The sequence below is a fragment of the Budorcas taxicolor genome, chromosome 18, assembly GCF_023091745.1.
Source record: "Budorcas taxicolor isolate Tak-1 chromosome 18, Takin1.1, whole genome shotgun sequence".
NCBI classification, from domain to species: domain Eukaryota; kingdom Metazoa; phylum Chordata; class Mammalia; order Artiodactyla; family Bovidae; genus Budorcas; species Budorcas taxicolor.
Genome location: NC_068927.1, coordinates 37,235,789 through 37,261,560, shown reverse-complemented (window position 1 = coordinate 37,261,560; position 25,772 = coordinate 37,235,789). Strand labels below are relative to the sequence as shown.

Sequence of the window (25,772 nt, the reverse complement as noted above, 5' to 3'; positions counted from 1 at the left end):
GCCTAGCATGGCCCACTGAATGAACCATGACTGGCTGGCCGGCACACACCTCTGACCACCCAGAGTTGTGTCTCACCAGGAGGTGACCCTCCTCCAGCTGCTCCCCTACTCACCCGCCCCACCCAGGAAAGTGCTCTCGCTGCCAGGGACACCATGTAGTAGGGCTGGCCGCGGTGCCCAATGAGCTGCGATGGTTTTGTACACGACCCCCTTTCCCAACAGCTGTCTGTCCGCCCTGCACGCCGTGTCCTGGGCCCTTATCTTCCCGTGCTACTGGCTGGCGGACCGGCTCCTGGCCTCCTTCATACCCACCACCTACGAGAAGCGCCAGCGGGCAGACGACCCCTGCTACCTCCAGCTGCTCTGCACCGTGCTCTTCACGCCCGTCTACCTGGCCCTCCTGGTTGCCTCGCTGCCCTTCGCGTTCCTTGGCTTCCTCCTCTGGTCCCCACTGCAGTCTGCCCGCCGGCCCTACATCTACTCCCATCTGGAGGACAAGGGCCCCACGGGTGGGGCGGCCCTGCTAAGCGAATGGAAGGGTACAGGTCCTGGCAAAAGCTTCTGCTTCGCCACCGCCAACCTCTGCCTCCTCCCGGACTCGCTGGCCAGGCTCAACAATGTGTTCAACACCCAAGCCCGTGCCAAAGAAATTGGGCAGAGAATCCGCAATGGGGCCAGTAGACCCCAGATCAAAATCTACATCGACTCTCCCACCAACACCTCCATCAGCGCCGCCAGCTTCAGCAGCCTGGTGTCACCGCAGGGCAGTGATGGTGTGCCACGGGCTGTCCCTGGAAGCATCAAGAGGACGGCCTCTGTGGAGTACAAGGGTGACAGCGGGCGTCATCCTAGTGATGAGGCTGCCAACGGCCTGGCCTCCGGGGACCCAGGTGACGGAGGCAACCTTGAGGATGCCTGCATCGTGCGCATCAGTGGTGACGAGGGGAGTCGGCCCCCCGAAGTCGTCGATCCCCCCAATGGGGGCCAGGCCAGGAACGGGGCTGGTGGGGGCCCACGGGGCCAGACACCCAACCACAGTCAGCGAGATGGGGACTCGGGGAGCCTGGGCAGCCCCTCGGCCTCCAGGGAGTCCCTGGTGAAGGGCCGGGCCGGGGCTGATGGTGGCAGCGGGGAGCCAGGCGCCAACAGCAAGCTCCCGAACAAGGCCTCGGTGGTGAAGAAGGCGGCTGCGCGCAGGAGGCGCCACCCAGATGAGGCCTTCGACCACGAGGTCTCAGCTTTCTTCCCTGCCAACCTGGACTTCCTGTGCCTGCAGGAGGTATTTGACAAGCGGGCAGCCGCCAAGTTGAAAGACCAGCTGCACGGCTACTTCGAGTACATCCTCTACGACGTCGGGGTGTACGGCTGCCACGGCTGCTGCAGCTTCAAGTGTCTCAACAGCGGCCTCTTCTTTGCCAGCCGCTACCCCATCATGGATGTGGCCTATCACTGTTACCCCAACGGGCGGTTCTCTGACAGCCTAGCCTCAAAGGGAGCGCTGTATCTCAAGGTAGGGGGGCCTCCACCAGCAGGCCTCAGAGTTTGGAGGGTAGGGGGGAGGCGGGCTGCAGCTGGTTAGGGGCGGGCCTCACTCTCTGGGAGGGCAAGGGCAGACAAGGCCTTTTATGGAGCTAAATCGAGGGGCCCCTGGCTCAGAGACAAGGGAAATCATGCACCAACAGGAGCCAAGGCTCCAGATCGGGTAATCTCTGCACCACCATTTCCCTGTCCGTAAAGCGGGGGCAACGTAGAGCCTACTGACATGGTGGGAGCCATGTGGGAGGGACAAGGCCTGGGAGCTTCTCAGGTGCTGGTGGTGAAGGTGGCAGACGGTGCTAAGAGGAGGTGGCAGGGAGCCCCTGCTCTGAATCACTGCAGACAAGCGGGTGCAGCTTGAAGACAGAGTTCTCAGGCCCGGCTGTTACCAAAGCTGCTCCCTCAGGCTACCAGCCCTCCCGGCTGGGATGTCCTCTCCCTCTTGGCTGTCATGCAGCTGCCATGCCAGGCACTCTGCCCACCAGCTCCAGGCTTCACTTCCAGAGTCACTAATTAAAGTGAATCATAATTATTTCTGCTAATTTGGATGCAATTGCAGGAGTTTTTAGACCATGGTAATTTGGTCATTATACATTATCTTCTCCTGAGCCTGACATGCTCAGCATGTCGACTTTCTGCTCCCTATCCAAAAGCTGCTCTTGGTGACTCCAGAGTTTTCTAAAGCCCCATCTGGCCAGCTGTTACAGAACAGGCGTTTCTGCCCCTAGAGGCAGCAACTGCTTCAGGTGTGGATTCTCTCCACACTCCCCTTGAGACTTCTCAGTTCCGCTAGCAGGGGTCCATGATGGAGGTGGCTGGTGAGGCTACCGGGGAGGCCCAGTGTGGGGATGCTCATCCCCAGGCCTCAGCTCTGACCTGTCCAGGAAGCTGCTGCCTTTCAGCCAAGGTCCTGCCAGGAGTGAAGGCCCAAACGGATCATCTGCACAGAGCCTGCCAGGGCCCCAGCCCAGCACCCAGACCCCCAACTCCTGTGCTCAGGCCTCTTGTGTGGCTCAGCAGGTGCAGAGCTGGGGTCCCCGGCTCTCCATTCATAGCCTGAGATGCTGAAATTGAAGACACTCCTCTTACAGGAGACCAACCTCCCCATTCTGGTATGTGGTTCGTCAGTGTTTCATTCCACAGATGTATTTTTGTCTCAGCAGCCGAAGTAACTTTCTGGGAAAGGAGGCGGCATGCTGTCAGTTCGGGGGTTGGGAGAATGTACCCTTTCCCTTGCACCTGCCCTACTACAGATGGCTCAAAGGCCAGGGTCCCCCTTAACCCTGCTCCCAGCCCACACACCACCTCCTCCTCTTCTCTCCCCTCAGGCCAGCACCCCAACTATCATGCACACCAGGGCCAGCCCCTCTGCCACGGAATTTCCTCCCAGCCCCTAGCTCTCTGGCTGTTCCTTCCGGGCCTCTTCTCACCTGCTCATCCTTTAAACACTTGTGCCTCTACCTCCCGGATCTAAAACTAGTCTGCAGATATGTTTAATTTGGTTCCTGCCATTAAAAAATTTTTCATGTTGGCCAACATTTAAAAATCAAGCTATTTCACATAGAGCCCAGTTTGCAGCTCCTCTTCCCACCCTGGTAAATCTGGCAGCACCAGGCCTGCTGCATTCTGCCCAGCTCCCAGCCTGAGTTGGGGGTTGGCAGCTCCCAGAGCAGACAACCCCACTTAGCCAGCACTCTTCACTGCTGAGTCGTTACCATGGGCAATCAGCCCCAGGAACCTGCCCTGGGGTGCCTCTGCAGCTCCCATTTCTAGACTTGCTGGGGACTCTCTAACCCTGAGCCCAGTGAATCCACCCAGGCTCCCAATTTCACTTCCCAGATACCTCTGGGTCCACCCTGTATGTCCAGCTGCAATGTCATGGCTCAGGCCACCATTCCTCTGAGATTTGGGACTGTCCTCCCTCATCTACCATCCTTCTGGTGTCAGGTCTGACTCTTGTCCCCCTCTTCCCATGCCTCGGGGAGAAGCCAGCCTCCACCTGCCACCCTCCCTGAGCTCTGCTCCAGCCGCAGTCTTAGGGGCCTCCATGTGTCACCCTATGTCAGTGGAACTTTCCTTGGTGGCTTCCAGCACAAGCCAGTTTTCTTTTGCCGGTTCCTCAGCCCTGGCCCCAGGGCCTTGCAGCTCACCTCTCCTGTCAGGCAGAACTCAAGAGCGGAGCGGTGGTGCCTGGCACACCAGAGCCAGCTCATCTCTGTGGGCGACAGTGTGCCTCTCTCTCCACGTGGAGGAGTGAAATAAGTGAGATTTCAGGAGCCAGCCCCAGCAGGGCCTGGCTGCTCCCTTGACCTGGGGTTCCCCACCCATCCTCACCTCCCCTTTCACTCCTTGAGCTTCTCACCCTTGAAGGGGGTCTGAGATGCCTGAGAAGGGAAGGAGGGACTGGACCAGCTTCTGCCTCCTGAGCAAGAGCCTGGTTCTGGGTCCTGCTCTGTTGACGGTCTCTGCCCACCTGGACTAAAGGCACAGCCTCTCAGAGTGATTGTTTGTTTTTGCAAGTGAAACACGAGCCTCTGTGGCTCCCCAGGACTCAAGCCGGGGAATCAATAAGTCCCAGCACATAATAAAGCAGAACTTGGACTGACTGGAGGATGGGGGTAGGGGGGCTGCCATACCTTCTGCTGGGTGCCTCCCCTCCAGGAGGGATCTCCTCAGTAGCAGGGCCTCCCTGCACTTGTCTCTGTCCCCGCCCAGGGCTCAGCACAGGGAGGTGACTCCAAGCGCTAAGTACAGGGCTCCTGCACTAGGAACATCACATGGCTGGCGGCCGAAAAGCTTGGCTCAGTCACCAGCTCAGAGAGTAGCTTAGGGCAGCAGGAGGAACTGGGTGTGAGGATCAGATTTCAACCTGCCTCAGTCACCAGAGCCTCATGACCCCAGCCACCCGACAGTGTTAACTTTAGTGTAATCCTCGTAGTTGCAAGGCTCCAGAAAGGCCGCATCCATGAAGCAGCAGGGCATGAGTATTACTAGTGAGAAGGGAACAGGCTCTTGGCCGGAGGATGCAGAGAGCACCATTGCGTGGCCCTTGGGGGCACCGTGGTTTTAAACTGTGTTGGTTTTGCAACAAGGGGCACCAACGGTGTGTGATTTCCAAGGAATTCAGAGGCAGGGGTACCACTGTGCTGAACTGTGGGTTTGGACTATGGGCAAGAAGTGAATGGTGAACATATGAACTTATCAACAGTCCCAAATCTGGGCCCATTATCAAGTAACCAGACATCCATCCGCCTGGGCACTGGAAGATGAAAGATGTACACCTTGCCAGGCTGGGAAATGAGATGAAGAGCTGTGGAAAGCTCAACGTGTTTAATAAAGAGAAAGTCCTCATGGAGGGGAATGCCAACCTGACTTCAGCAATAGGATGGACGCCTCCCGAGGCTCTCAGAGCAGAGGGCCTGTGCCGAGTCCCGGCCACTGTCAGCTAGAGGACAGGCAGAACTGTGTTCAGTAGAAGCCAGGGCATCTGCCCTGCCTCTGCCACACCTCAGCTAAGAACTGGCCTTTATGGTCACGCTCCCTGGAGACTTCCCAGGGCTCAGGGTCTCGTCACAGAAAACCCAGGCCAGAATAGATTAGCAAAATTTGGGGAAGACACCTGAGACTCAGAGGGAGGAAAGCCCAGAGAGGACGAGGGTGAGGATCCAATCAGAAGCCTCTGGTCAGGATGCCCCAAGATGGAGCCTCCAGCAGAGGGCCTGAGAACCCGAGGCTGGGTTGTCAACCCTCACCTCCCAACCACAGCCTGACTAGGGCTCAGGCTTGCACCACACTCACCACTGGGGGCCAAGTTGTCTGTGCTGTACAATTGAGGTGCTCGTTTTCATTACACCAACCTGTGGAGACGGTCTGCCAGGGTCACCTGTGGTTGGGCAGGGAGTCAGTGAGGAGCTCTCAGCCCCACTCCACCTGCCAGGGACTCTGTCTCCAGTGGAGGAGAACAAGAGGCAAGGACGGGTTGGGCAAGTAGAATGAAGAGGCCCCTGTGGAGGAAGGGCTAGGCGTGGGGTGGTGGTCACAGGGGGGCCTGGGGTCAGCCATGACAGGTGCCATGGAGACACCAACCACAGCTGTCATCCCAGATCTGGGGACTAATGGGGACCATGGCCAAGAAGCAGATAAAATAATTGCTCATGAAGTCAGAGAGGCAAAGACTGGGATGAGAAGACAGAAAGCAAGGTCCAAGGCCTCTCACGGGGACGAGGGTATTAAGCTACGTGGCTGGGCCACATCCTAGAGGGAGTCTGACTTACACTTCAGAGGAACAGGTTCCACATCATCAGGTCCAGGGTGTGACTGAGGAGAGGAGGAAGGAGCCCCCGCGAGTGGACAAGGCAGCGAGGGACATTTGTGTGGACACTCTGGTCGTCAGGAGATGGCAGGGGTTTGGGGAGGTCTGTGGTGGTTTCTGCATCTCTCCCCCACAACGTGCTGCATGAACTGTTGGTGGCATTCACCCTGCCATAAAGCGGGTATTTCTTGAAGCATCTGCCTCCCACACTGGAGCAGAAGCTCCTAGAAGCAGGCGATGTGCTGTTCTTCTCAGGCCCCAGGCTAGCCAGAAGTCGACAGAGCTGGGTTTCTGAGGGTTAGACCTGGCTGGGGTCGGGCATCACCAGCGTCCCTTTGTGCTCAGAGCAACGGTAACTCTAGGTCTCATCACCAACACTTCCTCCCCATCACAGGTGCAGGTGGGGAGCACACCTCAGGACCAAAGAATCGTCGGGTACATCTCCTGCACACACCTGCACGCCCTGTCAGGTAGGGCCCAGGGGCCCGAGCTTCAGTGGGTGGGATCCTCAGAGGGGTAGGATTCGCCTAGCAGGGGTCCTGGCAGCAGCCTCATCACCTCTCTGTGCTTCCACCCCACAGAGGACAGTGACATCCGGTGTGAGCAGCTGAACATGCTTCAGGACTGGCTGGCTGATTTCCGAAAATCTACCTCCTCGTCCAGCGCAGCCAACCCCGAGGAGCTGGTGGCGTTTGACATCATCTGCGGAGATTTTAACTTTGACAACTGCTCCTCCGGTGAGGCGGGCTCCTCCCCATTAAGGTTGACCACGGAGGAGGCATGGGCTCTGCTCCTCGGGAGCACAAAAGTGGGACATTTAGCGAGACTATGATTTCTCTGCCCTCAAGAAATCCTAGAATAAGAACCCCTGCTCTGCCTAGAAAGCTTAGAGGCCACCTTGCTGGAGGTCAGGAGATGCCCTGCAAATAAACCTCTGGCAGTGAAGGCAGGGAGCCTCTGAAATCCAGATTAACGGGGTTAGCTCATGATACTCACCAGGTCTGTATTCAGCTCTTACTTTGTACCAGCCACAGTTCTGACGGCTGTTAGAGGGGGCATTCTCAAGGACACAGAAAGCCAGTGACAGATGAACCACAGCTCCATCTGTCCGGGAACACAGACCCTACCCAGAAGCAGCTACCCGAGGGACAGGGATCTGGTGACTCTGGTCAAACCCGAACCAGAGGCAGGTAGTCCTCCAGGGCATGCCAGACACCCTGAGCCCCACAGCATTCCTTCCCTCCCTGCACAGATGACAAGCTGGAGCAACAGCACTCCCTGTTTACACGCTACAAGGACCCCTGCCGCCTGGGGCCTGGGGAGGAGAAGCCATGGGCAATTGGTGAGCTGGGGCTGGGGGCAGGCCCAGGGGCGGGAGGGGCACTGCTTAGGCCTGACACCCCATGGACTTCCTGAAGAGACCGCACCATTGTGGGGAGGGGGACACTGAGCTGCCCAGCCGGCAGAAGCTCTGGGCTTGCCCCTCCTGCCCACCGTAACCTCTCTCACCCCCTTGTCCCCAGGAACTCTGCTGGACCAGGACGGTCTCTATGATGAGGAAGTGTGCACCCCTGACAATCTGCAAAAGTAAGTGGCCAGCATCCACAGTGCCATGGTCAGGCGGGTAGGCAGACCCAGGTGGCTCTCAGGTCTGGGATGAGCACCGACCCAGACTAGGTGTGGCGAGGTGGGCTGTGTGGGCCGATGAGAGCCCACAGCTCCCCAGGACGAGACGCCTGTTAAGAGCGTCAGGGATGCAAGTTTGGGGTGGGCAGAGGCTGTGGTGGGGACCTCATGCCCCAGGGGTGTCCTTACCAAGAAGAGGATCCCGAGGAGGCCTGGGGTCTCAAGGTGGTTTTTCCTACACCAGCACCCCAAGTCTGGGCTCATTCTACCAGAGCCTGGCCTTCTCTGAACCCCAGCCTGCCTCAGGCACAGGAAAAAGGACCATAACCTCCCAGGGCGAGGCCGGGCACCGCAGAGATCCCTGTCCAAGGGCTCTGGGGATGGCATCTGTGGCAGGGGACCAGCAGGCAGCAGCCACCAATCAGACAAATAAAAACACAGAGCTAACACAAGCCAGTCAAAGTAGAGACAGATCCACCCCAGCCAAACTGTATTCTTCAATCTGAGACTTCTGAAAAGGACACATTTGAGAGGCCAGCAGCAGAGCCAATTTATAATTCACAGCCCGAGACAGCCGAGAGCCCCAGCGATGGCTCCTTGAAGCTAATTTGAGCCAATTAATTAGATTATAGACTAAATTTGAAACATCATCCCAGGCCGAGAAAATTATCTTTTTATGAGATGACGATTTAAAAATGACTTATCAGTAACTCTTAGATCACTGATGCTAGAATTATCAAAGGCAAAGGACAGGAATGGATTACATTTCTGAGATGGAATGATGTTCTGTGTGTCATCAGTGTATATATCTCAAGGCTGATAAAGACCCTGCAAAAACTTGTTTGCTGCCAAGCCTGTCCAGGTGCCCTGTTCATGTGTCCAGGCATTAGTTGGGCGGGTGGGCCTTTGCAGTGTCTCTTGGTGGCTGTGCCTCTCGCCCCAACACTGCCCTCTGAGATGGGGTGTCCCTTGAAGGCTCATTCCCAATGGTGCTTAGACTCTGGAGGAAACTTGGCAGGAAGCAGAAGGTAGACAAGGAGTCAGAAGAGACCTGGACTCAGGGCGTAATGTTCCACCTGAGCGCCCTGTCCTCCCTGTAGAATTCTGACCAGCAACTGTATCAGTTTCCTTCCTCTGAAAAATGGGGCAACAGCCGCATTCCACCTTGTTCCTTTCTTAACACACCTGGTCCTCAAAGTGTCCTGAGGTCTTGGGGACAGACTGACACAGGAGTCCGGTCCTGGGATGGGGCCTGGGTGCTTTCCTGGCTCCCCTGCTGACCTGAAACGGGAGTCATGGGGGGGTCTGGGGACTTTCAGAAGAGAAGGGTCTCTGGGGTTCACTGCAAAGATGAAGTTCCCCCGAAACAGGATCCTATTAGCTCAGAGCACAACACTACCCTGGAGAGGGGGTGGGCAGTTCTGTCCCCAGCTTGGTTACAGGTTTTGGGTGGTGCCAGCGTTCTAGTTCAGAAAGGGAATATGAGTGCTGCTGATCCCAGGTGGGCGTGGGACACTCCGGGGCAGTGGCTCAGTCAGACAGGAACTCACAGGCTCAGACCCAGTCTCTATCCACCCCAGTCCCTTTCTGGGCTCACAGAGAAGACAGATCTTAAATGTAGGGGTTTGGTCTGACTTTGGGGACAGAACGTGGCTCCACCCTCAGGACCTGGGGCTGGCTCACCTTGCCTTTCTCTGCCTTCTGTGTGAGCAGGGTCTTGGAGAGTGAGGAAGGTCGCCGGGAGTACCTCGCCTTCCCTACCAGCAAGAGCCCCGGGGGAGGCCAGAAGGGACGCAAAGAGCTTCTGAAAGGCAACGGCAGGCGCATCGACTACATGCTGCACGGGGAGGAGGGGCTATGCCCGGACTGGAAGGCCGTGAGTCTGGGCTGGGCTGGGCTGGGCTGGGCAGCCAGGCTGTGCCCGTAGCAGGACATTCTTGCTCTACACCCCTTGGCAGCACCGAGCTCTCCTCTGAAAGTGGAACGTGCCAGTCCAGGAGGCCTTTGAGGGCCCCAGGGACACTCCCACTCTCTGCCTTCAGGAAGGTCCAAGCCAGGCCCCTGCTTTATAGGATGCCCTCTGGGTCTAACAGGGATATTTCTTCTTTCTCCCCTCCCCACTCCCGTAGGAGGTGGAAGAATTCAGTTTTATCACCCAGCTGTCAGGCCTGACGGACCACCTCCCGGTGGCCATGCGACTGATGGTGTCTGCAGGGGACGACGAGGCATAGACCAGCCCAGTCACCACGAGCAGCGGGGCCTCCACCAGCCCTTGAGTCGCAGTCCCTCCCTGGCCGTGTCCCCTCCAGCGAGCACCGCTGGTGCTGGCGGAGGAGGGCAGGGGCCCGGGAGAGCCGCGGCCAGTCCTAGGTGAGCTGGAACCAGCGCTGCCCGGCACCTCTGGGCACTCGCCATGGACAGGAGTCAGGCCGGCCTGGGGAGTCCTGGCTGCCCAACCAGTGCCATTCTTTCAAATCGTTGATTTTCTACAAATCTACAGCACAACCTAGTTTATAACCCGTGGGTTAGTATGAGATCCGGGTTTCTGTACTCTTTGTATCTCTTTTCAAGCTTCGTCCAGGGTTCATTATTTCTGTCTGCTGCCATGTTGTCTCGCATGCCTGCACCCTCGCATGCACGCTGCCCGCATGCCACGTGCCACACCGTAGCCACAGACCCCTCACTCGGGCCTCACCCAAGGCCAAACTCCAAACACAATCAGAACCAGCCAAAGAAGCATTCCTGGACACGGGACCGCCAGCTCGCCGCCTCCAGCCTGGACAGCTCACGAGCAGGGACCATGAAGGCTGTGTCCAGTTACCAGCGAGCCCGGGCTCTTTCCCAGGGTCTTGCATTCAAGGGCGATTACATTTTAAAAAGAAAAACAGAAAAAGAACAAAAATAACCCTTAAAGGGTCTGCAAGCCACAAGGGAGAACGCTGTTCTTCCTGAAAGGGGCTCCCTTCCCTGGCACAGCAGAGCCCGTGGCCTCCCTTGGAGGCTCCAACGTGGGCCATGGAGCCATAGACAGGATTCTAAGGATAGAGCATCCTTTTTTTTAACAGGAAGAAGGGCCACTCAAGGTTTAAGGGGGGAGGGGGACTTCTTGTTTTGAAAACGGTTAAGATTTGTAGCTTCTGTTCTGTCAGAACCAACACATTCTCTTTCTGCCTGATCCTGTCTCCCCTCCGGACACCCTTCTGGTTCAGGACCAATCCTCCCTTGGTGACTGTCCCTATCCACGTGCTGGCTGAGCTCAGGAACCGTCCCCCTGCATCTGGGGTTGGTGGGCAGGGTGGGGGGGGGCTGCGGCTCTGTCCTCCTAGGCCCATCCTCCACAGTGACCCCAGCCCTGGATGAAGGGACTTGGGGGTCAAGGCGCAGAGCAGCCTGTCACCTCACCAGTGTGCAGGCTGAGGGTGGCAAGGCTGATGGCCACTGCTCGTCCCACATAGGCAGCAGTACTGGTTGGTGTTCAGGTGCACAGGCATCCAGTCTGCCACCATGCAACCAGGGCCAGCCCCAGTACCTGTGCAGTGTGGCAGAGCCTGCAGGGGAAGCCCATAGCTCCTCATCCCATGGCAGCACTGCATCTGCCCACCTGTCTTTTTAAACACACCTGGGGACACCCCCCACCCCCACACAGGGAGGGCTTTGTCTATTTCCAGGTGCAAGGCCCCTCCAATTCAGGGGGTTACTAACAACCCCCGACTGATCTCCCCTCCTCACAGCGTCCCAACCAACGTGCCACCTGGCTTGAAGCCAGTTTCGCCCAACGAGGCTGGGGACATACCAGGACTCTGCCACCAGGAGCCTCCTGGTGCCAATATGCTGACGCTGTGCCTTGTCACACACTGAGCTGCAAGAGGGACCAACAGGGGCAAGGTCAGAGGCCAGGCCCTGCACTGGAGGGGGACACTCCCAAGAGCTGCACTCAAGGCGGTGCGGGCTGGTCTGAAGCCCCCTGGCCAGGGTAGCAGCTGGGCAGAGGGCTTCACTGCCTGGAGCACTCCCCTGGCCAGGCCCCCAGCCCCACCCTCTACATCAAGCCAAGAGGGCAGCTCACCATCCAGGGTCCAGTCCTCCCTGGCTCTCCACTGCACCCCTCCGCCAGGGCTGTGGCTCCTGGGGCCCTGGCTAGGCTTCCCTGGGTCAGAGGCCTCCAATCCTAGGAGTAGCCAGCGATCTGCTCGCAGGTGGAGCTCAACGGGGCAGATGTGATACCCAGACGTCTGGGCCTGAGCCAAGGCTCCAAGCTGTGGGCCAGCTGTGTGCCCAGGAGAGCCGCAGAGGCAGGGCCTGGCTCCTGAAGTGGAGTGACTCTAGCACAGCTTCCAGCCCTCAGAGGGGCTGCTGGCCTCCAGGGCCAGCTGGAGGGGAGCCAGGGCATGGGGCACATGCTTCTCTCCCTACTCATGGGGCGGCCTTAGGCAAGTCATACCTCCCTGTGCCTCAGTCATTCTCCTGTCCAAACAAAGTCGCCTCTGCCCAGCCTGCCTGGTCTCCAGAGAAGGGCCTGCCTGCCTCCCCACCCCCCTCGCGCTGCCCCCTGGGGCCTCAGTGCTGAGGCCATCATCGCTCAGCCACGAGTTTCATCAAACCTGTGTACCCCCAGGGCTGTGTACAAGCTAGACTTTTCCATTTGGATTTTTTAAAAAGGAACATCTCAGATGTTTCTGTGGCATCTAGGCCTGGAAGGACGGACACAGGTTGTCACTTAAACCCCCGAGGCCCTGCACCTGCCCCGGGCCCAGCCTCCTCCACAGAAGCCAGGAGGCAGAGGTCAGCTTCAGAGAAAAATGGTCACTTCATCTGTCCAAACCACCTTCAGTTTTAAGTATGGGTATTAATCTTGATGCTTTTTAACTATTGTATTAACTTGCTGAAATTTAGAAATACTGTTTTAAAAAAGAAAAAAAAAACACTTTTTTTATTTCTGTATTTTTTTCTGTATTGTATCCTCATGGGACATTAGGGGTTTTCTATGGTAAGCACACCTAAGGTTTTGGTAAAAATGTTATCAAATATATTATCCAAACGATTCTTCCCTAGAAGAAAAACAATCTTTACACCTGATAAAGTATTTTGAAAAGAGAAGTGTTTTTTTTTTCCTTTACTGGTGCTGAAAAGAAGGATGGATAATGAGGAAAAAAAAAAATAAAACTGTGAGGCTCAAGGCTGGTGTTCTGCACTTATTTGAGTGAAAAGCTGGTCTGGACCCTGTTCTGACTCCAGCAGGCAAGGTGGCCAGGTGGGGCAATGGGGAGACCGCCGTGGAGGCCTACCTTTCCTGCCCTTCCCCATGGGATAAGCACAGTCTGAGTCTGCCCTGAACCACTCAAAAACCAGGCCACTTGGGTTCTCTTACTTACTCCCTGTGGAACTAGAGTAAACAGCAGAACAAGACCTTGTGTGTGGGAAGAAACCAGGCTGGGCCTCCTTGGGACTCCCTGCCCGTCTCTGGCAAGGTGAAGCTGGGGTGCCTGCACTAGTACCTACCCATCTGCTCAGACTGCTGTGGGATAAGCTCCTTTTGCTAGAAGGGGGCACGTGGGAAAGGGCTGTACCTTCGGGCTCCCTCCTCCTGCCGGCTGGTATCCTGGATCTGCGTCTGAACTGCTCTGGGACAGCCTCCTCCCTGACTTCAGAAGAGCAGCATGGTGTCCAGGTGCTGGTCTTGGTCACCTGCTGCTGCTGCACACGGAGGCCAAACCTTTACAAATGTGGATTGGGGCCATTACCTAGCAAACAAAAAGAGTCTGAACTTGGTCCTCAGTCTGGCCCTACCAGGGTCTTCAAGACCCAGAGCCCAGCCACATCAGTAACTCTGCCCATAGTAGCCTCTCTGAGCTGGAGTGGGCAGGTGGACTCAAAGGCCCCCAGAGCGCAAGGCCAGGCTGGCCCAGCTCCAGAAGAATAGCAGACCCACCCAGCCCAGTCAGCCCTGGCTCCCTCCCAGGGAGCGCAGGAGCGACACTGTGGCCAGGAAGCTCTCTGAGCACTTTAAAAGCCACTGCGGGTAGGCTCCTTGGCGCCTTCTCAGTTCCAAAGTAATCCCCACTTCCTGCCATTTCTGGAGCAAGGACCCAGCAGTGCAAAAACACAAAACGGGAAGTGGTCTCCTCCAATCCCCGAGGCCAAGACGGATCCTGAAAGGCAAGGTGTCTTCACTTTTCTCCACGGAAAGCCATCATTCAGAGCCCAGAGCCCTCCTCCACTTTATTTCTCAACAAGTGAGGGTCAGCACCCACGGTCCAACGCATCTGAGAGCGTGAAATCCATGGTGATATCTCCAGTGTGGGGGCGGAACTCCACAGTGTAGGTGACGGTCTGTGGGCCACCCAGCGGCACTCTGAGGTCGAGTGTGGTGTTGAAGAAGTACACGGCCTGCTTACAGTGGGGGTTCCAGCAGCAGTCCCCCTGCAGAGAAAGCAGCAAGAAGGCAGTGAGGCTTCTGATGTCCCAGCCAGCCCCCTCCTGGCAAGCCTCCAGCCCAGGCAGCTCGCAGTGAGAAGCTGCTGTTCGGAACTGGACGACCTAGGACCCCTGAGGAGTCACTACCCGGAACACCCAGAGCACATGCGAGGGCGTGATGGCCCCCGCTCTCAGGGTCCGCCAACTCGGGGCCTGCGCACAGCACTACCTCATCCTCTGCAGGCTTCAGGAGGCCGGTGCTGACTGTGCTGTCCGCGGTCAGGTGGTATTCCATCCACAGGACAGCTCCGTGGCTCCTCCCGCGCCTAGAGACGGGCCGGGGGGTGGAAAGGGACCAGAAACAAACAGCTGCACGAAAGACTGGCATGGCCATGGCTGCCCTCTGCTTTTCAGAAACCTCTCATTCTCCCTACTTCCATCCTGCCCTGTCAGGAGGCTTCTAAGACTCCACCTGAATGAAGGCCACTCAGTAAAAGTGGCCTTCTTGCTGAGCAACCAAAGTGTCCACTCACTCCCCAGAGTCTGGCCAAGTATTCAGAGTAACCCTGCTCAGCTGGCTGCCAGCCTGGCCTCCTCCGCCTGAGATCATGGAAAGGTTGGCCCAGAAGGCTGAGAGAGCAGTCCAGGCATCGAAGTCTAGATCACTCCCAGATAACTCTGGGCATCAGGCACAGACAGGCAGCTGCCTTGGCTCCTCCTTGTCAGAGGAGCCCCAAGGGGCTCTGGGCTCATGCCTTCCACCCAGTTATAAGACGAAGCTTCCTCCAGTAAGCAGCCACCCCTCCCCGTGAAGGGAGCTGAAGCTGGATGGGCCTGACCATGTTGCACAACGACAGCCCCTGCCAATTCCTAAGCTGCTTCAATTCCCCGGAGGGTTCAGGAAAGAATATGGCCCAATGGGTAACCATAGCAACCAAATTCACATTTCTCTGCAGCTGTGTGTAACATACTGCTGAGCTCAAAGGGAGCCTCAGATGTGGGAGGATGAGCAAGCCCACTCTGGCTTTCCCCCCCACCCAGAAGCTATGAGGACCCCCACACATTTCAGGGTCACTTGAAGAAGGGCAAGGCTGAGATAAGGACAGCCATCCCACCCACATCAAAGTGACCAAAGTAAGTGCTTATAGCCATTCAGGCAATAACTATCAGAAAGCAAGCCCTGCCACTTCCTTCCCCACTCCCTGACCCTGGAGCCTCCGCTCACCTTCTCAGCTCGATGGTGCCCTCAGCATGGACAGGCTGTAGGGGGACTGGCTGCCGAAAATCAAAGGTCAGGATCTGCTGGGGCTTGGAGAGGCTGCGGCACGGGTACTCCCACAGAGGGTGAGGCTCAGCCTCCTTGCTCTCTCTGAAGTCCAGGGCGCGCTGAGAAGGGAAGAGGAGAGATTCTGCAGAGATAGAGCCAGGTGGCCAGGAAACAAGGGGCTCTTGTCCCCATCTCCAGAGTTTATCTATGCCAGTGGTCCCTTATCACCATGGCCCTGGTCCCTCAGGGTAATTGCCATGGTCATGTAGGGCAAGTCAGCCCCCATAAAAGACCACAGGCGCCTGGCCAGACCAGCTGGCTTCTGGTACCACTCACAAGCAATCTCCTCAGCAAGGCACTCTAAGCTTCATTTTCTGCCTTTTAAAACTCAAAGCCATTGCCCATCTCACAAGCTACCTTGACCAACTGCCTACACTGGTGAAATCACCTATCACTTGGACACCTGCCCATTCAGTGACCCTTACTGATCACTACAGCTGCCAGATCACCACCCTACAAGGCTCCCAGTCTAGAAGGAGACAATTGGGGAGCAACTGCAGTGTCCAGGGGACATTGACTGGCTAAGAACAGGGTTGGGCAGGAAAGCTGCCCAGAGGGGTGACCTCTAGGCTGCCTCTTGAAGGTTACCCAGGAGCTGTTAGCAAAGAGTAGAGTGTACACAGCCCAGCAGGGAATGGTCAGAGAGCAGAGCGGAGCCAGCAGAGTGGCGGGGGCTGGCTGCAGGGGTGAAGGAGGGGGCTCAGGGTTTTCCCGCAGAGGACAGACAGGGCCAGACTTCAGATCTACAGATTCACTCGAGCTCCCTGTGGAGAAAGGCTGACGGGAGAAGCAGCGGGGCACATGGTCAGACACGAGATGCAAGTAGCCCAGACGAGTAACAGCAGGGAAAGAAAACTTGTTCACAGAGGACCTGATGGTTGTGGAACCCAACAACCAACTGAATGAGAAGGCGAAGGCTTGTCTGGGAGGCTGCCGGGGCCCTGAGCCCAGCTGGCAGGTATGAAGTAACAGCAGGTCTAGAAAAGCAGCACTGGGAGGGCCGGACTAGGAGCAGGTGGATTCTGGAGGCAGCGGGTAGGAGCGCCTGAAGACATCTCAGTGGAGTCACTGCTCTCCGCTATTTGGTCAGAGCTCAGGAGAGAGGCAGGCAATGGCCAGCAAATAGAGAATGAAGACAGCCACAGGGGTCTGGGCAGGGACCTAGGGGAGCTTAGAGCACAGGACACCTCAAGGGACAAGAAGAGGGGAGGAATCCAAGAAGGAGCCTGAGACGTGGCCAGAGAGAGCTGGAGTGTGTGGTGTCCCCAGGGGCGTGGAACAGTCAGTGGTCTGCTGTGGACAGGCAGGTAAGACGAAAACTGCAATGTCCCCTGGATTTTTTTTACTTAAAAAATGTTTACACAAGGAATCCACAATCACTGTAGAAAATGTAAACAGAAAGAAGCAAAAGGGAGGAAAAACCTAACCACTTCCTAACATAGAACTAACATTTCGGTGTCTGCAATCCACTCCTTTTTCACTGTATGTGTAATTTTTTTATAATTAAAAAAAAATTTTAATGTTGTATTGTACAGGTCACTTTCCATTTACAGTTATTACATGTGTGAATTTTCTTAATACATAAAAATGTGATGGTGTCCTGCCCTTCTCACAGGGCTTGTGACTCTTCACATCTATCCTGGCCAAGTATCGTTGGCAATGCCCTCGTTTCTGGGAGCTGCAGACCCTGGTGGCTGACTGGATCCCCTACTAATGTACAGATAACCCTGCAGGAACCCTCCTTCTACACCCCACCCACCTCCATCCTCAAGCACCTTCCCCTGAAATTGAGTCCCCAGAATGAAAACAGCTGGCTCAGGTTGCCAAAATCGCTTTCTAGAAGAGGCCATCCCAAACAAGAACTAGCTGCTGACACTGGCAGGAGTATTTCCAGTGGTCTGGTGACAGACGGGCCCCAGCCCAAAATTCTGATTCAGGGATTACAGCCCCAGGCTGAGAATGGCCTAACACCAGCCAGACTTGGAGATGCAGTGGCTCTCAGGTCATGCTCACGGTGAACCATGCGGGACAGATATGGCTGCCCCTGCTGCCCCCAGTAGAGGAGCTCTCTGCATACTGCCCACATTGCCCAACCCCGGTCCCTCCATGGAAGCCAGACATCCCCTTCAGAAGCCTGTGGCCCGATGGAGTGTGGATGGAACACTGTGGTGGAAGCTGCGGCCCTGCATACCTTAATCATGTCATCCATGATGTGCACATCGAAGCCTTCACAGTCACCACAGGGGCTCCGGATGCGCCATAGGTCCTGAAAGGAAGGCACAGCCTTGACACCCACCCGCCAGGGCGCGCCAACCCCTACACCCACCCAATGGGGATGGGTGGGCAGGCACGGCCACGGTTCTCTGGGACAGCACACAGATGTCGACACACACTCAGGCACACGCAAGTGTGGTGGCAAGAGTAGGAAGGGTAAGAGGCTGGGGCTGCCCCAGCTCCAAACCTCAGGCACATCTTGCTGCTCCCACAGGCCTGGAAGAGACTCCCACAGCTGAAGGGACCCAAAGACAACAAAGACCCAGGATGGTTTCTCAGACCTGCAAAGCCTCTCATGATCCCAAGCCTTCTCCACTGAGGGACAGCTGACCAGAGCTACTCAGACAGGCTCTCTAACCCCTCCCTGTCCATCCTGAACACTGATTCATTGGGAAGAACTCTGTCAACCACTTCTTGAGCCTCTATGCCCATCAAGAGAGTGTGAGGATGACAGGATCCTAGGAGGAGACCAGAGGTTACTCAAGCCAGTCAACTCAGTATCCTCTGTCTTTCGGACATATACCTGGGAACAGCATCATTCTCCAGTCACTCACTGGCCATGAAAACCAGAATTCCCATGGAAATCTGGTCAAGTAAATAAGTAATGCAGAAGAAATGGCCAAAAAATTAAGTGACAGAACCACTAAGCTACCAAGGGATAAAGCCATCCTTATCAAAGAAACATCAAATGAAGTTCACTCTGTATTTCAGGTTAAAAGCATTTCAAAATCCTTTTAATAAAAAATATCTTTCCCAAAATGACTTTTTGACTATGGTTCTGCTTTGATGAGAAAATGAAAATGAAGCTTTTCAATTTTTCTTGCATAAGGAAGCTGACTCGCCCATCTCAAAATGCTTTTAACAACTGAAGCCTCAGCTCTTAATGAGAGCAGAGCAAGCTGCACAGCTTGTCTTCTGAAATGCTTAATTTATATTTTAAAATTATTCTGATAAGCCGTAATTGTAAAATGACAACACACAACCATTTCCATTTCATGTGCTAAATTACTTTATTTTTACAAAGGCGAGCCTCTTCCATTCAGCCCTGAGGTGTGCTGATACAGAAAAACAGAGCTTCAAACCATTAAGACCCTAGGTGCTCCACCTGCATCCAAGGTCCACACAAGAAAACAATCCCCCACCCCCTGCCAAGAAAACCTCTGGGTGGCCCTACCCTGAACTCCACGACCATCACGTGCAGCGAGGCGGCCTGGGGCATCACCACAGCGCCAGGCCCCAGGTGTTGGTCCACAGCAGTCCGCACATACCAGAAGTACAAGTTGTGCCACGGAAGCAGGCTGGTGGTGAAGAATGGCTCACCCAGGAGGAGAGAAACCTGCCAATCAGAGAGAGAAGCAGGCCCAGGTATCAGAAGGATTCAGCTGAGTAATAAAGGACAACTCTCACAGGCACATTCATTCTTTCATTCACTTACTCACTTGGTCGGTCAGTCAGTCCACACGCGCGTCAAGGCCTGTGCCTACCCTTGAGGGTACAAAGATGAGAAACAGACATGAGCCCTGCCCTCAGGAGTTCAGAGTGGAAAAAGGGAGCAGACGAGGCTAGGCGCCATCCTCAGAGAGTGTGGTAGGAGCAAGGAAGGAGCTCACAGAGGGACCCTAGAAGTAAGAGCTTCAGCAAGAGCTTCCAGGACAGCATCTTGGAAATCCTACTCAAAGCTTTATCCTGACAATTTATTGTCAGTGCTAGTCTGTCTCCCTCACCAGGCTCGGAGCCCAGAGAAGCGGGGACACTGGCAGACACAGTATTCCCAGCACAGTGCCTGGCCCAGAGCAGACGTCAATGAAGGTTTGTTGATCAGATGAATAAATGCATGAACAGGAGACAGAAAAGCAAAAGAGTGGGGAGTCCAGGCAGAGGTGTGGGCAGAGGCCAAGGCAGGAGAGTGAATGACAGTGAGAGCAAGGCCCTTCTGGGAGCTCGCCAGACGAGCAGGTAGGATAGGATGGTAAAGGATGAGGCCAGAGCAGTGGAGAGGAGCCAGGTCACCCAAAGGCAGCTGATGACAGGAAAAGGAGACTGAACTATGCCTTGGAGGCAAGGGGGGATCACTAAAAGCTTTAAACAGGGCTTAATATGAGAAGGAATGTGCTTTCGAAAGATTCTCAGGAGTTCCCTGGCGGCCTAGTGGTTGGGACTCCGGGTTCTCACCACAACCTGGGTTCAGGAGCAGTGCTGTGACAGAAAAAGGGAGGGGACACTGTGTGTCTCTGTCCATCCCAGCAGAGCCGTTCTGCTCTTGCTGAAGGAGCAGCGATTGGAGAGCAATGCAAGTATTCATTCATCAAGCATCTCTGCAAACCTCATCACACCCTCAACAGTGGGGGACCCATGGTGAGGCCCAGAGAAGGGGGCAGTCAGGCCATCTCAGAGCTGTGCTATCTAGAGCAAACGCACAGCACTCTCTACTCACCTTTTTACCCTCCAAGTCTGCAGGTGTTAATAATTCAGGCCGTTTCTCTATTATATTAATTTTGTCTTCCAAGTGGTTGGCCCTGAAGATCTTAAAGAGAAAACAAAAGTGTTGGTTTCGTTGAGAAAAAGTACACATCTCAGAGTTGCTTTATCTGTGTGCAGTTCTCTGGCCAAACGGTTCTGGAGCACCACTTTCAGCTACTCTGCTGAACTTCTCCCCTCCAAGGGCCTCCTACAGACTGCAGGTGACATCATGAGCAAAATGTCTTAAGAGCAATAGAAATTTCTCTTGCAGGCACACTGAAAAGGCTCAGAAGTAGGCTTGTAGTCCTGGTGGGGTGGGTTATCCTTCAGAAAGGAAATCAAAACCAGTCACTGGCCAGGATGTAAAACACCATCACAGAACCAAGCAGTCAGGACAGCTTGTGAGCAGTGACTCCCCGGGTGCTGGTGCCCCAGAAACAAAACTTAACTTTAGTTCTATCACTGCAAGGAGTTTTGGTTTTTCAGTTTTAAGTGAAGTGAGGAGAAAAGGCTACACTTCTTCAGCCACAAAACACAAAGCAGAGTCTAAACTTTGCTCGCTGCTATTCAACGACAGCTCCAGAAGACTTCCAGGCCAGCTCTCGACTCAGGAGTCACGAGAGTCACTGGCAGCTGCTACTCCCCCCAGTTCCCTCGGCACTGACACTGATTCAAAGCATTCGATCCCAGACTCAGGAAGGCAAGCCCCACAGGTCCCCACATTATTTCAGTAACAATAATCATCACTTACTTTTTTCATCAGTCTATGAGAAGCTGCTGAATTCTCTACTGTAAATACCTAAAGGGAGTATCATATTAGTTGTAAGAGATGCACTTAACAGAGAAAGTAAATACAGATTAAAATGCAACTCCAGGGACTTCGCTGGTGGTCCAGGGGTTAAGACTCCACACTTTCAATGCAGCGGGTATGGGTGCCATTGCTGGTTGGGAAACCACAATCCCACATAAAAAGCAACTCCAAAGCAAAGGACAATACCTAACCAACTACATCTGTGCTCACGATCCCCCCGGATAGTACAACATTCTCTGCTGACCCCAGATTCAGACTCAGGAGTTGCAGCTACATGGCAACAGCTATAGCCTGACTCCTGCCTACACCTGAGGCAACAACCCCTCAGACACCAACCCAAGCACACCCACAACGTATGTGGCAGCTGCACTTGCCAAGAGTTTTAGTCACAAAACTGTGACTAAAGAGCGCCATCAGGAAGCCGGCAGAAGGCACATGGCCAGTACCTGCTCCGCCCCAAGGTGATAGGCCAGCATGGACAGCAGACTGCCATCACTGACGCACAGGCAGACACTATCCGGCTTCAGCGCCTGCAGGAAAAGAGCAACCTCAGCACAGATTTTCTTACAATGTTGAGAAAATTCTTGTTGACAACTGACAGGCACATTTTCCATCTGACCCCTTAACCCACTCTGTGATCATTCAATCCCATCTCCTCCTCACTCCTTTGCCCACATGGCCTGGCTGCATTTTCCCATGCCCTAACAACAGTCAAACCTGCCTCCCAGGCCCTGGTGGCAACTAGCCTCCCCCTCCAATACACCCCCTGCCTCACCTCTCCCCACTCAGACCCCACTGTCAGGAGACTCTCCTCAAGCCATCCTAGAAGGCCCCACAGAAAGCCTGCCCTGTTTATCGGAGGCCACCCCCCACACAACCACAGGCCTCTTCCCTGTGAAGTCACAGCACAGACAGCCACAGGCATGTAGAATGACTCCTCACATCAGGGAAGCCTTTGAGGGTCACAGATCCCTCTGAGAGAAACTCAGAATGTCTGGGATCCTCCTCCCCCCTCCCCAAAATGCAGGCATGTGCTTACAAACACACATATTTCTGCATACAACTCCAAGGGGTCCAGAGACCCCAGGCTGAGACCTCTTCTATAGGCAGCAGGGAGCAAAGGTTTTTCAGAAGAGCTATATGACCAGATTTACAATCTAGAACATTTTAGAAAGAAAACAGCAAATGAGAGGAATAATGAGGTGGCTGAACCCACAAGGATCACCAAAGGAATTGCTGGTGACCATAAAGGCAAAGTGTCCAGAGTGACAATAGCAAGGGTCAGAGAGAGGCTCCTATAGAAGAGCAGAGAATAAGCCCCTACTGATCCAGAAACAAGCTCCCAGCCTCAAATGCCCACCCAGTAGGAGCTGGTTGAAGCCACTCATGGACAGACAGGAGAGCACAGAAGACAAAACCAACTGATCGTAAGTGAGCAGTGGGCTGGGGTCCACAGGACAAACCCCTTCTGGCCTGTGACCACCCAAAGGGCTAGACACTTACCGTCCTCAGGGCCTGGATGTATTGCTCAGTTCTGTTCCAATCATTGATCTCTCCAAACCGAGGCCGGTTCCAGAGCAGGTGAGCCTGGCAGTCACACACGGGGCGCACTGGGTGGACTCTCTCATTCTTTTCAGGACTGGATCAGAAAACGAACAGATACAGGGTGATGACTTGCTAGGCAACGGCGAGCATGAAGGCACAGCACAGGGACCCGCACCAGGGAAATCGAGGTGGACAGGGGACACATCCATGGTCCTCTAGGGGACATGAGTCTAGGCACTGGCTTTCGAGTGGGCCTTAGAGGTCAGAGGCCCTCCAATTCAAGACTTCTCATATATATATCTGCCCCAAATGGGGGTCCTACCACCAGGGTAGCCTCTTCTCAGTACACACAAACAGGCACCCAGCCACAAACTTTTGCCCTTATTTGGTTCAGATACAAATGTGCCCACTCAAAACCTCTATAGGGTCCGTGGAGGGAATTTACACAAACGCACAATGTCACAAGCCTAGTGTCCCACCCCACAAGGCCGGAGGCACACCTGGTCTTCTGGAGGCTGTACCACACACAGTAGTCGTCGTGGTGGGCTACCAGGCAGAGGGCTGAGCCCTGGACAACGGGCTCCTCCTGTGGCAGGAAGTACACACACTGCATCCAGTGGTCCCGCCACTGAAACAGGAAGAGAATCAGCTGTCACCAAGCTGCAACAAGAGCAATGCAACAAATCCAGGGGCTGAAACCCAGGCCAAAATCCAATTTGCTGGGAGACCACTGTGTGAACTACACATAGCTACTGTGGCCAAAGAGGTAAAGAAAATTTTCAAGTTAGAAATGCTAAAGGCCCGAAAACTTCATGCAACACTGCTGGCTTTAGGAAGACAGAATGTAGCTGATAGCAGTGGTCTTTAGGGTGGGCTCAGATGAGGGGACTTCAGCCCCTGCCCTGTGTGCGTGGGGGCGGAGGGGGAAGGGGTGGAATTGGAAGGAGGGAGGGAGAATGCAAATATGGTAAACACTGACAACTGGTCAACTGAAGTAGAGGGCATACTGATGTTCATTTTCACTTATTTTATGGACTCAAAATTTTCAAAATAAAAAATTGAAAAAATAGCCAGCACCACTTCTCAGGAGGGCATTTAGCAACTAAATATTGTTTGTTTACCACTGGTTCTATAAGAACGAAGTAACTAGCCATGCAGTCCCTACTTTCAACATATCTTGAAAGGAGTTTAGGGTAGAAATCAGGAATGAGAGAGCCAGTGCTCTGGGAAAAACTCGCAGAACAGGGTTTCAGACAGTTATTTTCAGAAAATCTTATGAACCCAATTTCTTGTATATTCTCATATCCAGAAAAGCACTAAATTCATTAACAGAGATCCTTGCACCTGATGACTAACAACCACCCTCTGCCAGAATGTGTACTTAACTGCAAGTATCTCCCTTTCACTAAAATCACATATATACTGATCTTCACACACACACACTCCTCCTCCTCCTTCAGAGCAGCTCCTCAGAGCTATCTTAGAAGCTATAATCCTCACTTGGCTTCAAATGAAACTTAACTTAAAACTCTCTTGCTGCATTCCCCCCCCCCACCCCGTTTATCCTACCCAGTCTTGAACTTAACGTAAAGTTCAGTGAATGCCATTCCTATCTCTCTAAGATGTCTATTTGAAGGTGAGAGTCGCTCAGTATGTCTGACTCCTCAGTCATGTCTGACTCTTTGCAACCCCATACAGTCCATGGAATCCTCCAGGCCAGAAAACCGGAGTGGGTAGCCTTTCCTTTCTCCAGGGGATCTTTCCAACTCACGGATGGAACCCAGGTCTCCTGCATTCCAGGTGGATTCCTTATGAGCTGAGCCACAAGGGAAACCCCTGAAGGTAAAACCTAGGAATCAAATCTAACCAGATACACTCTGGGGATAATAAACAGTAACAAGGAGGGGAAAAAAAGATTCTCTAAAACTTGTTATTTATCCTTTACTATGCCCTTCCTGACCCCTCCCGGGCTCCCGCGATACTTCCCTGTCACCATGTCCTTCCCACACACCAGACTCCCAGGTCCGAATGCTAAAGAGCTGTGACAGAAGCCACTGTCTGAGGCTGATCAAGGGCAGCTCAGTGAAGTCCTGAGGGAGATTCACTAGCAGCTCTTCAAACTCTAAACAGTCCAAAAGTCACCACTGGCAGAGGGAGGACACAAGCCTCACAGCCAGGAGACCTGGGGACAAGCACCCACCACTGCAGCCTAGACAGGAGGTCCTGCTCCCCACACTGGGCCAGGCTCTCTGTGCTTACCCAAGGGGTCTTATATGAGCATTCAAGGAGAAACTACACATAGGAACACTCTGAAGATATGCAAATGAGAATCGTTAACATTTTTATGAAATTCTTATGCTAGTATTGCAACTACCACAGTCCTGGAGAAGAAAGCAGCCCAGTGCTGATCTGAATTCTGTGGGAGAATTCTCCCCCACCCTCAACCCATACCACACACACAGAGACTCAGCCTGCAGTAGACTGAGGCTGTGAAGAATCGAGCTGGGGCAGCTCAGGGCCCAAGAGGACTGACTGAAATCCCGCAGCAGTCATGACCCTGTGGCCTAAGCAGGAACTCAGGAACTTGGGGAGATGCTAAGGCCTTCCACGAAGTCACCATGTGTATAACCGGAACCATCAGCTGAGCAATCAAAACAAAGCCAGTGCCCAGCAAGTGGTAACTGAAATCAGAATACACGGAGGATGGTGCCCAAGGCCTCCCAGGTAGACGGAAGATTTGATTCCTTGGCTCTAAAGCATCTTTCCCACTTTCTTCCCCATGTGTGTAACGCTCAGTCGTCTCCGACTCTTTGCAGCCCCAGGGACTGCAGCCCACCAGGCTTCTCTGTCCATGGTATTTTCCAGGCAAGAATACTGACGTGGGTTGCCACTTCCTACTCCAGGGGATCTTCCTGACCCAGGGATCAAACTCAAGTCTGTTTTGTCTTCTGCACTGGCAAGTGGATAATTTACCACTAGTGCCACCTGGGAAGCTCCAATGTGTATAGAGGGGTGGATAACATGCACATGAAAGAAAATTCAAAAGATATAAAAGGCTCATGGAGTGAAAAGTAAGCCTCCTTTCCATCAAGCAACCTTTTTTTTTACCAATTTCTGTGAATTCCTCCAAAGATACCCTCACATACACACACCACACATATATACTCAGAAACACACACATTTTTTCCCCATGATCTCACTACATGCACTATTCTGTACCTCTCATTGTTTCACTTGATCTGTCCTTGAGACAGTTCCACACCAGGGCAGAGAGAGGCACCTTGCCCTCTGAGTATGCAGGAAAATTGACTTAGCTAGTCCCTGCTGGTGGCCTCTAGGCTGTTCCAGTCTTGCATTAGAGTAGGGCTGCAGTGAGCATCCCAGTACACATGCCATGCTAAACATATGCAGATCCAACCAGAGCCTAAATATTTAGAAGTGGCGTCACTTTCCATCCTGCCATACTG

At 54.2% G+C, this 25,772-nt stretch overlaps 2 protein-coding genes across 3 annotated transcripts in view; one reads left to right on the top strand and one right to left on the bottom strand.

Moving 5' to 3' along the window:
- Positions 1-190: 190 nt before the first annotated feature.
- SMPD3 (sphingomyelin phosphodiesterase 3) lies at positions 191-9,705 on the top strand. The gene is made up of 7 exons (XM_052656599.1): positions 191-1,510; positions 6,243-6,318; positions 6,430-6,585; positions 7,101-7,190; positions 7,372-7,435; positions 9,188-9,350; positions 9,604-9,705. The coding sequence occupies exons 1-7, from the start codon at positions 191-193 to the stop codon at positions 9,703-9,705; spliced, it is 1,971 nt and encodes a 656-aa protein (XP_052512559.1).
- Positions 9,706-12,555: 2,850 nt separating this feature from the next.
- Positions 12,556-25,772, bottom strand: part of PRMT7 (protein arginine methyltransferase 7) — a 39,775-nt gene continuing 26,558 nt past the window's right edge. For both annotated transcript variants that reach the window (XM_052656183.1, XM_052656184.1), the window contains exons 9-18: positions 22,806-22,933; positions 22,264-22,399; positions 21,207-21,290; positions 20,701-20,748; positions 19,924-20,013; positions 18,664-18,825; positions 17,407-17,481; positions 15,114-15,274; positions 14,118-14,214; positions 12,556-13,894 (exon numbers count right to left, since the gene is read on the bottom strand). In XM_052656183.1, the coding sequence (XP_052512143.1) occupies positions 13,715-13,894; positions 14,118-14,214; positions 15,114-15,274; positions 17,407-17,481; positions 18,664-18,825; positions 19,924-20,013; positions 20,701-20,748; positions 21,207-21,290; positions 22,264-22,399; positions 22,806-22,933 (1,161 nt within the window). In that variant the 3' untranslated portion in view covers positions 12,556-13,714. The remainder of the gene's footprint in view (positions 13,895-14,117; positions 14,215-15,113; positions 15,275-17,406; positions 17,482-18,663; positions 18,826-19,923; positions 20,014-20,700; positions 20,749-21,206; positions 21,291-22,263; positions 22,400-22,805; positions 22,934-25,772) is intronic.

Coding starts and splice junctions, on each gene's coding strand:
- SMPD3 (XM_052656599.1), top strand. CDS start 191: ATGGTTTTGTACACGACCCCCTTTCCCAACAGCTGTCTGTCCGCCCTG. Junction 6,319..6,429: donor ACACCTGCACGCCCTGTCAG/GTAGGGCCCAGG, acceptor TCCACCCCACAG/AGGACAGTGACATCCGGTGT. Junction 7,436..9,187: donor ACCCCTGACAATCTGCAAAA/GTAAGTGGCCAG, acceptor CTGTGTGAGCAG/GGTCTTGGAGAGTGAGGAAG.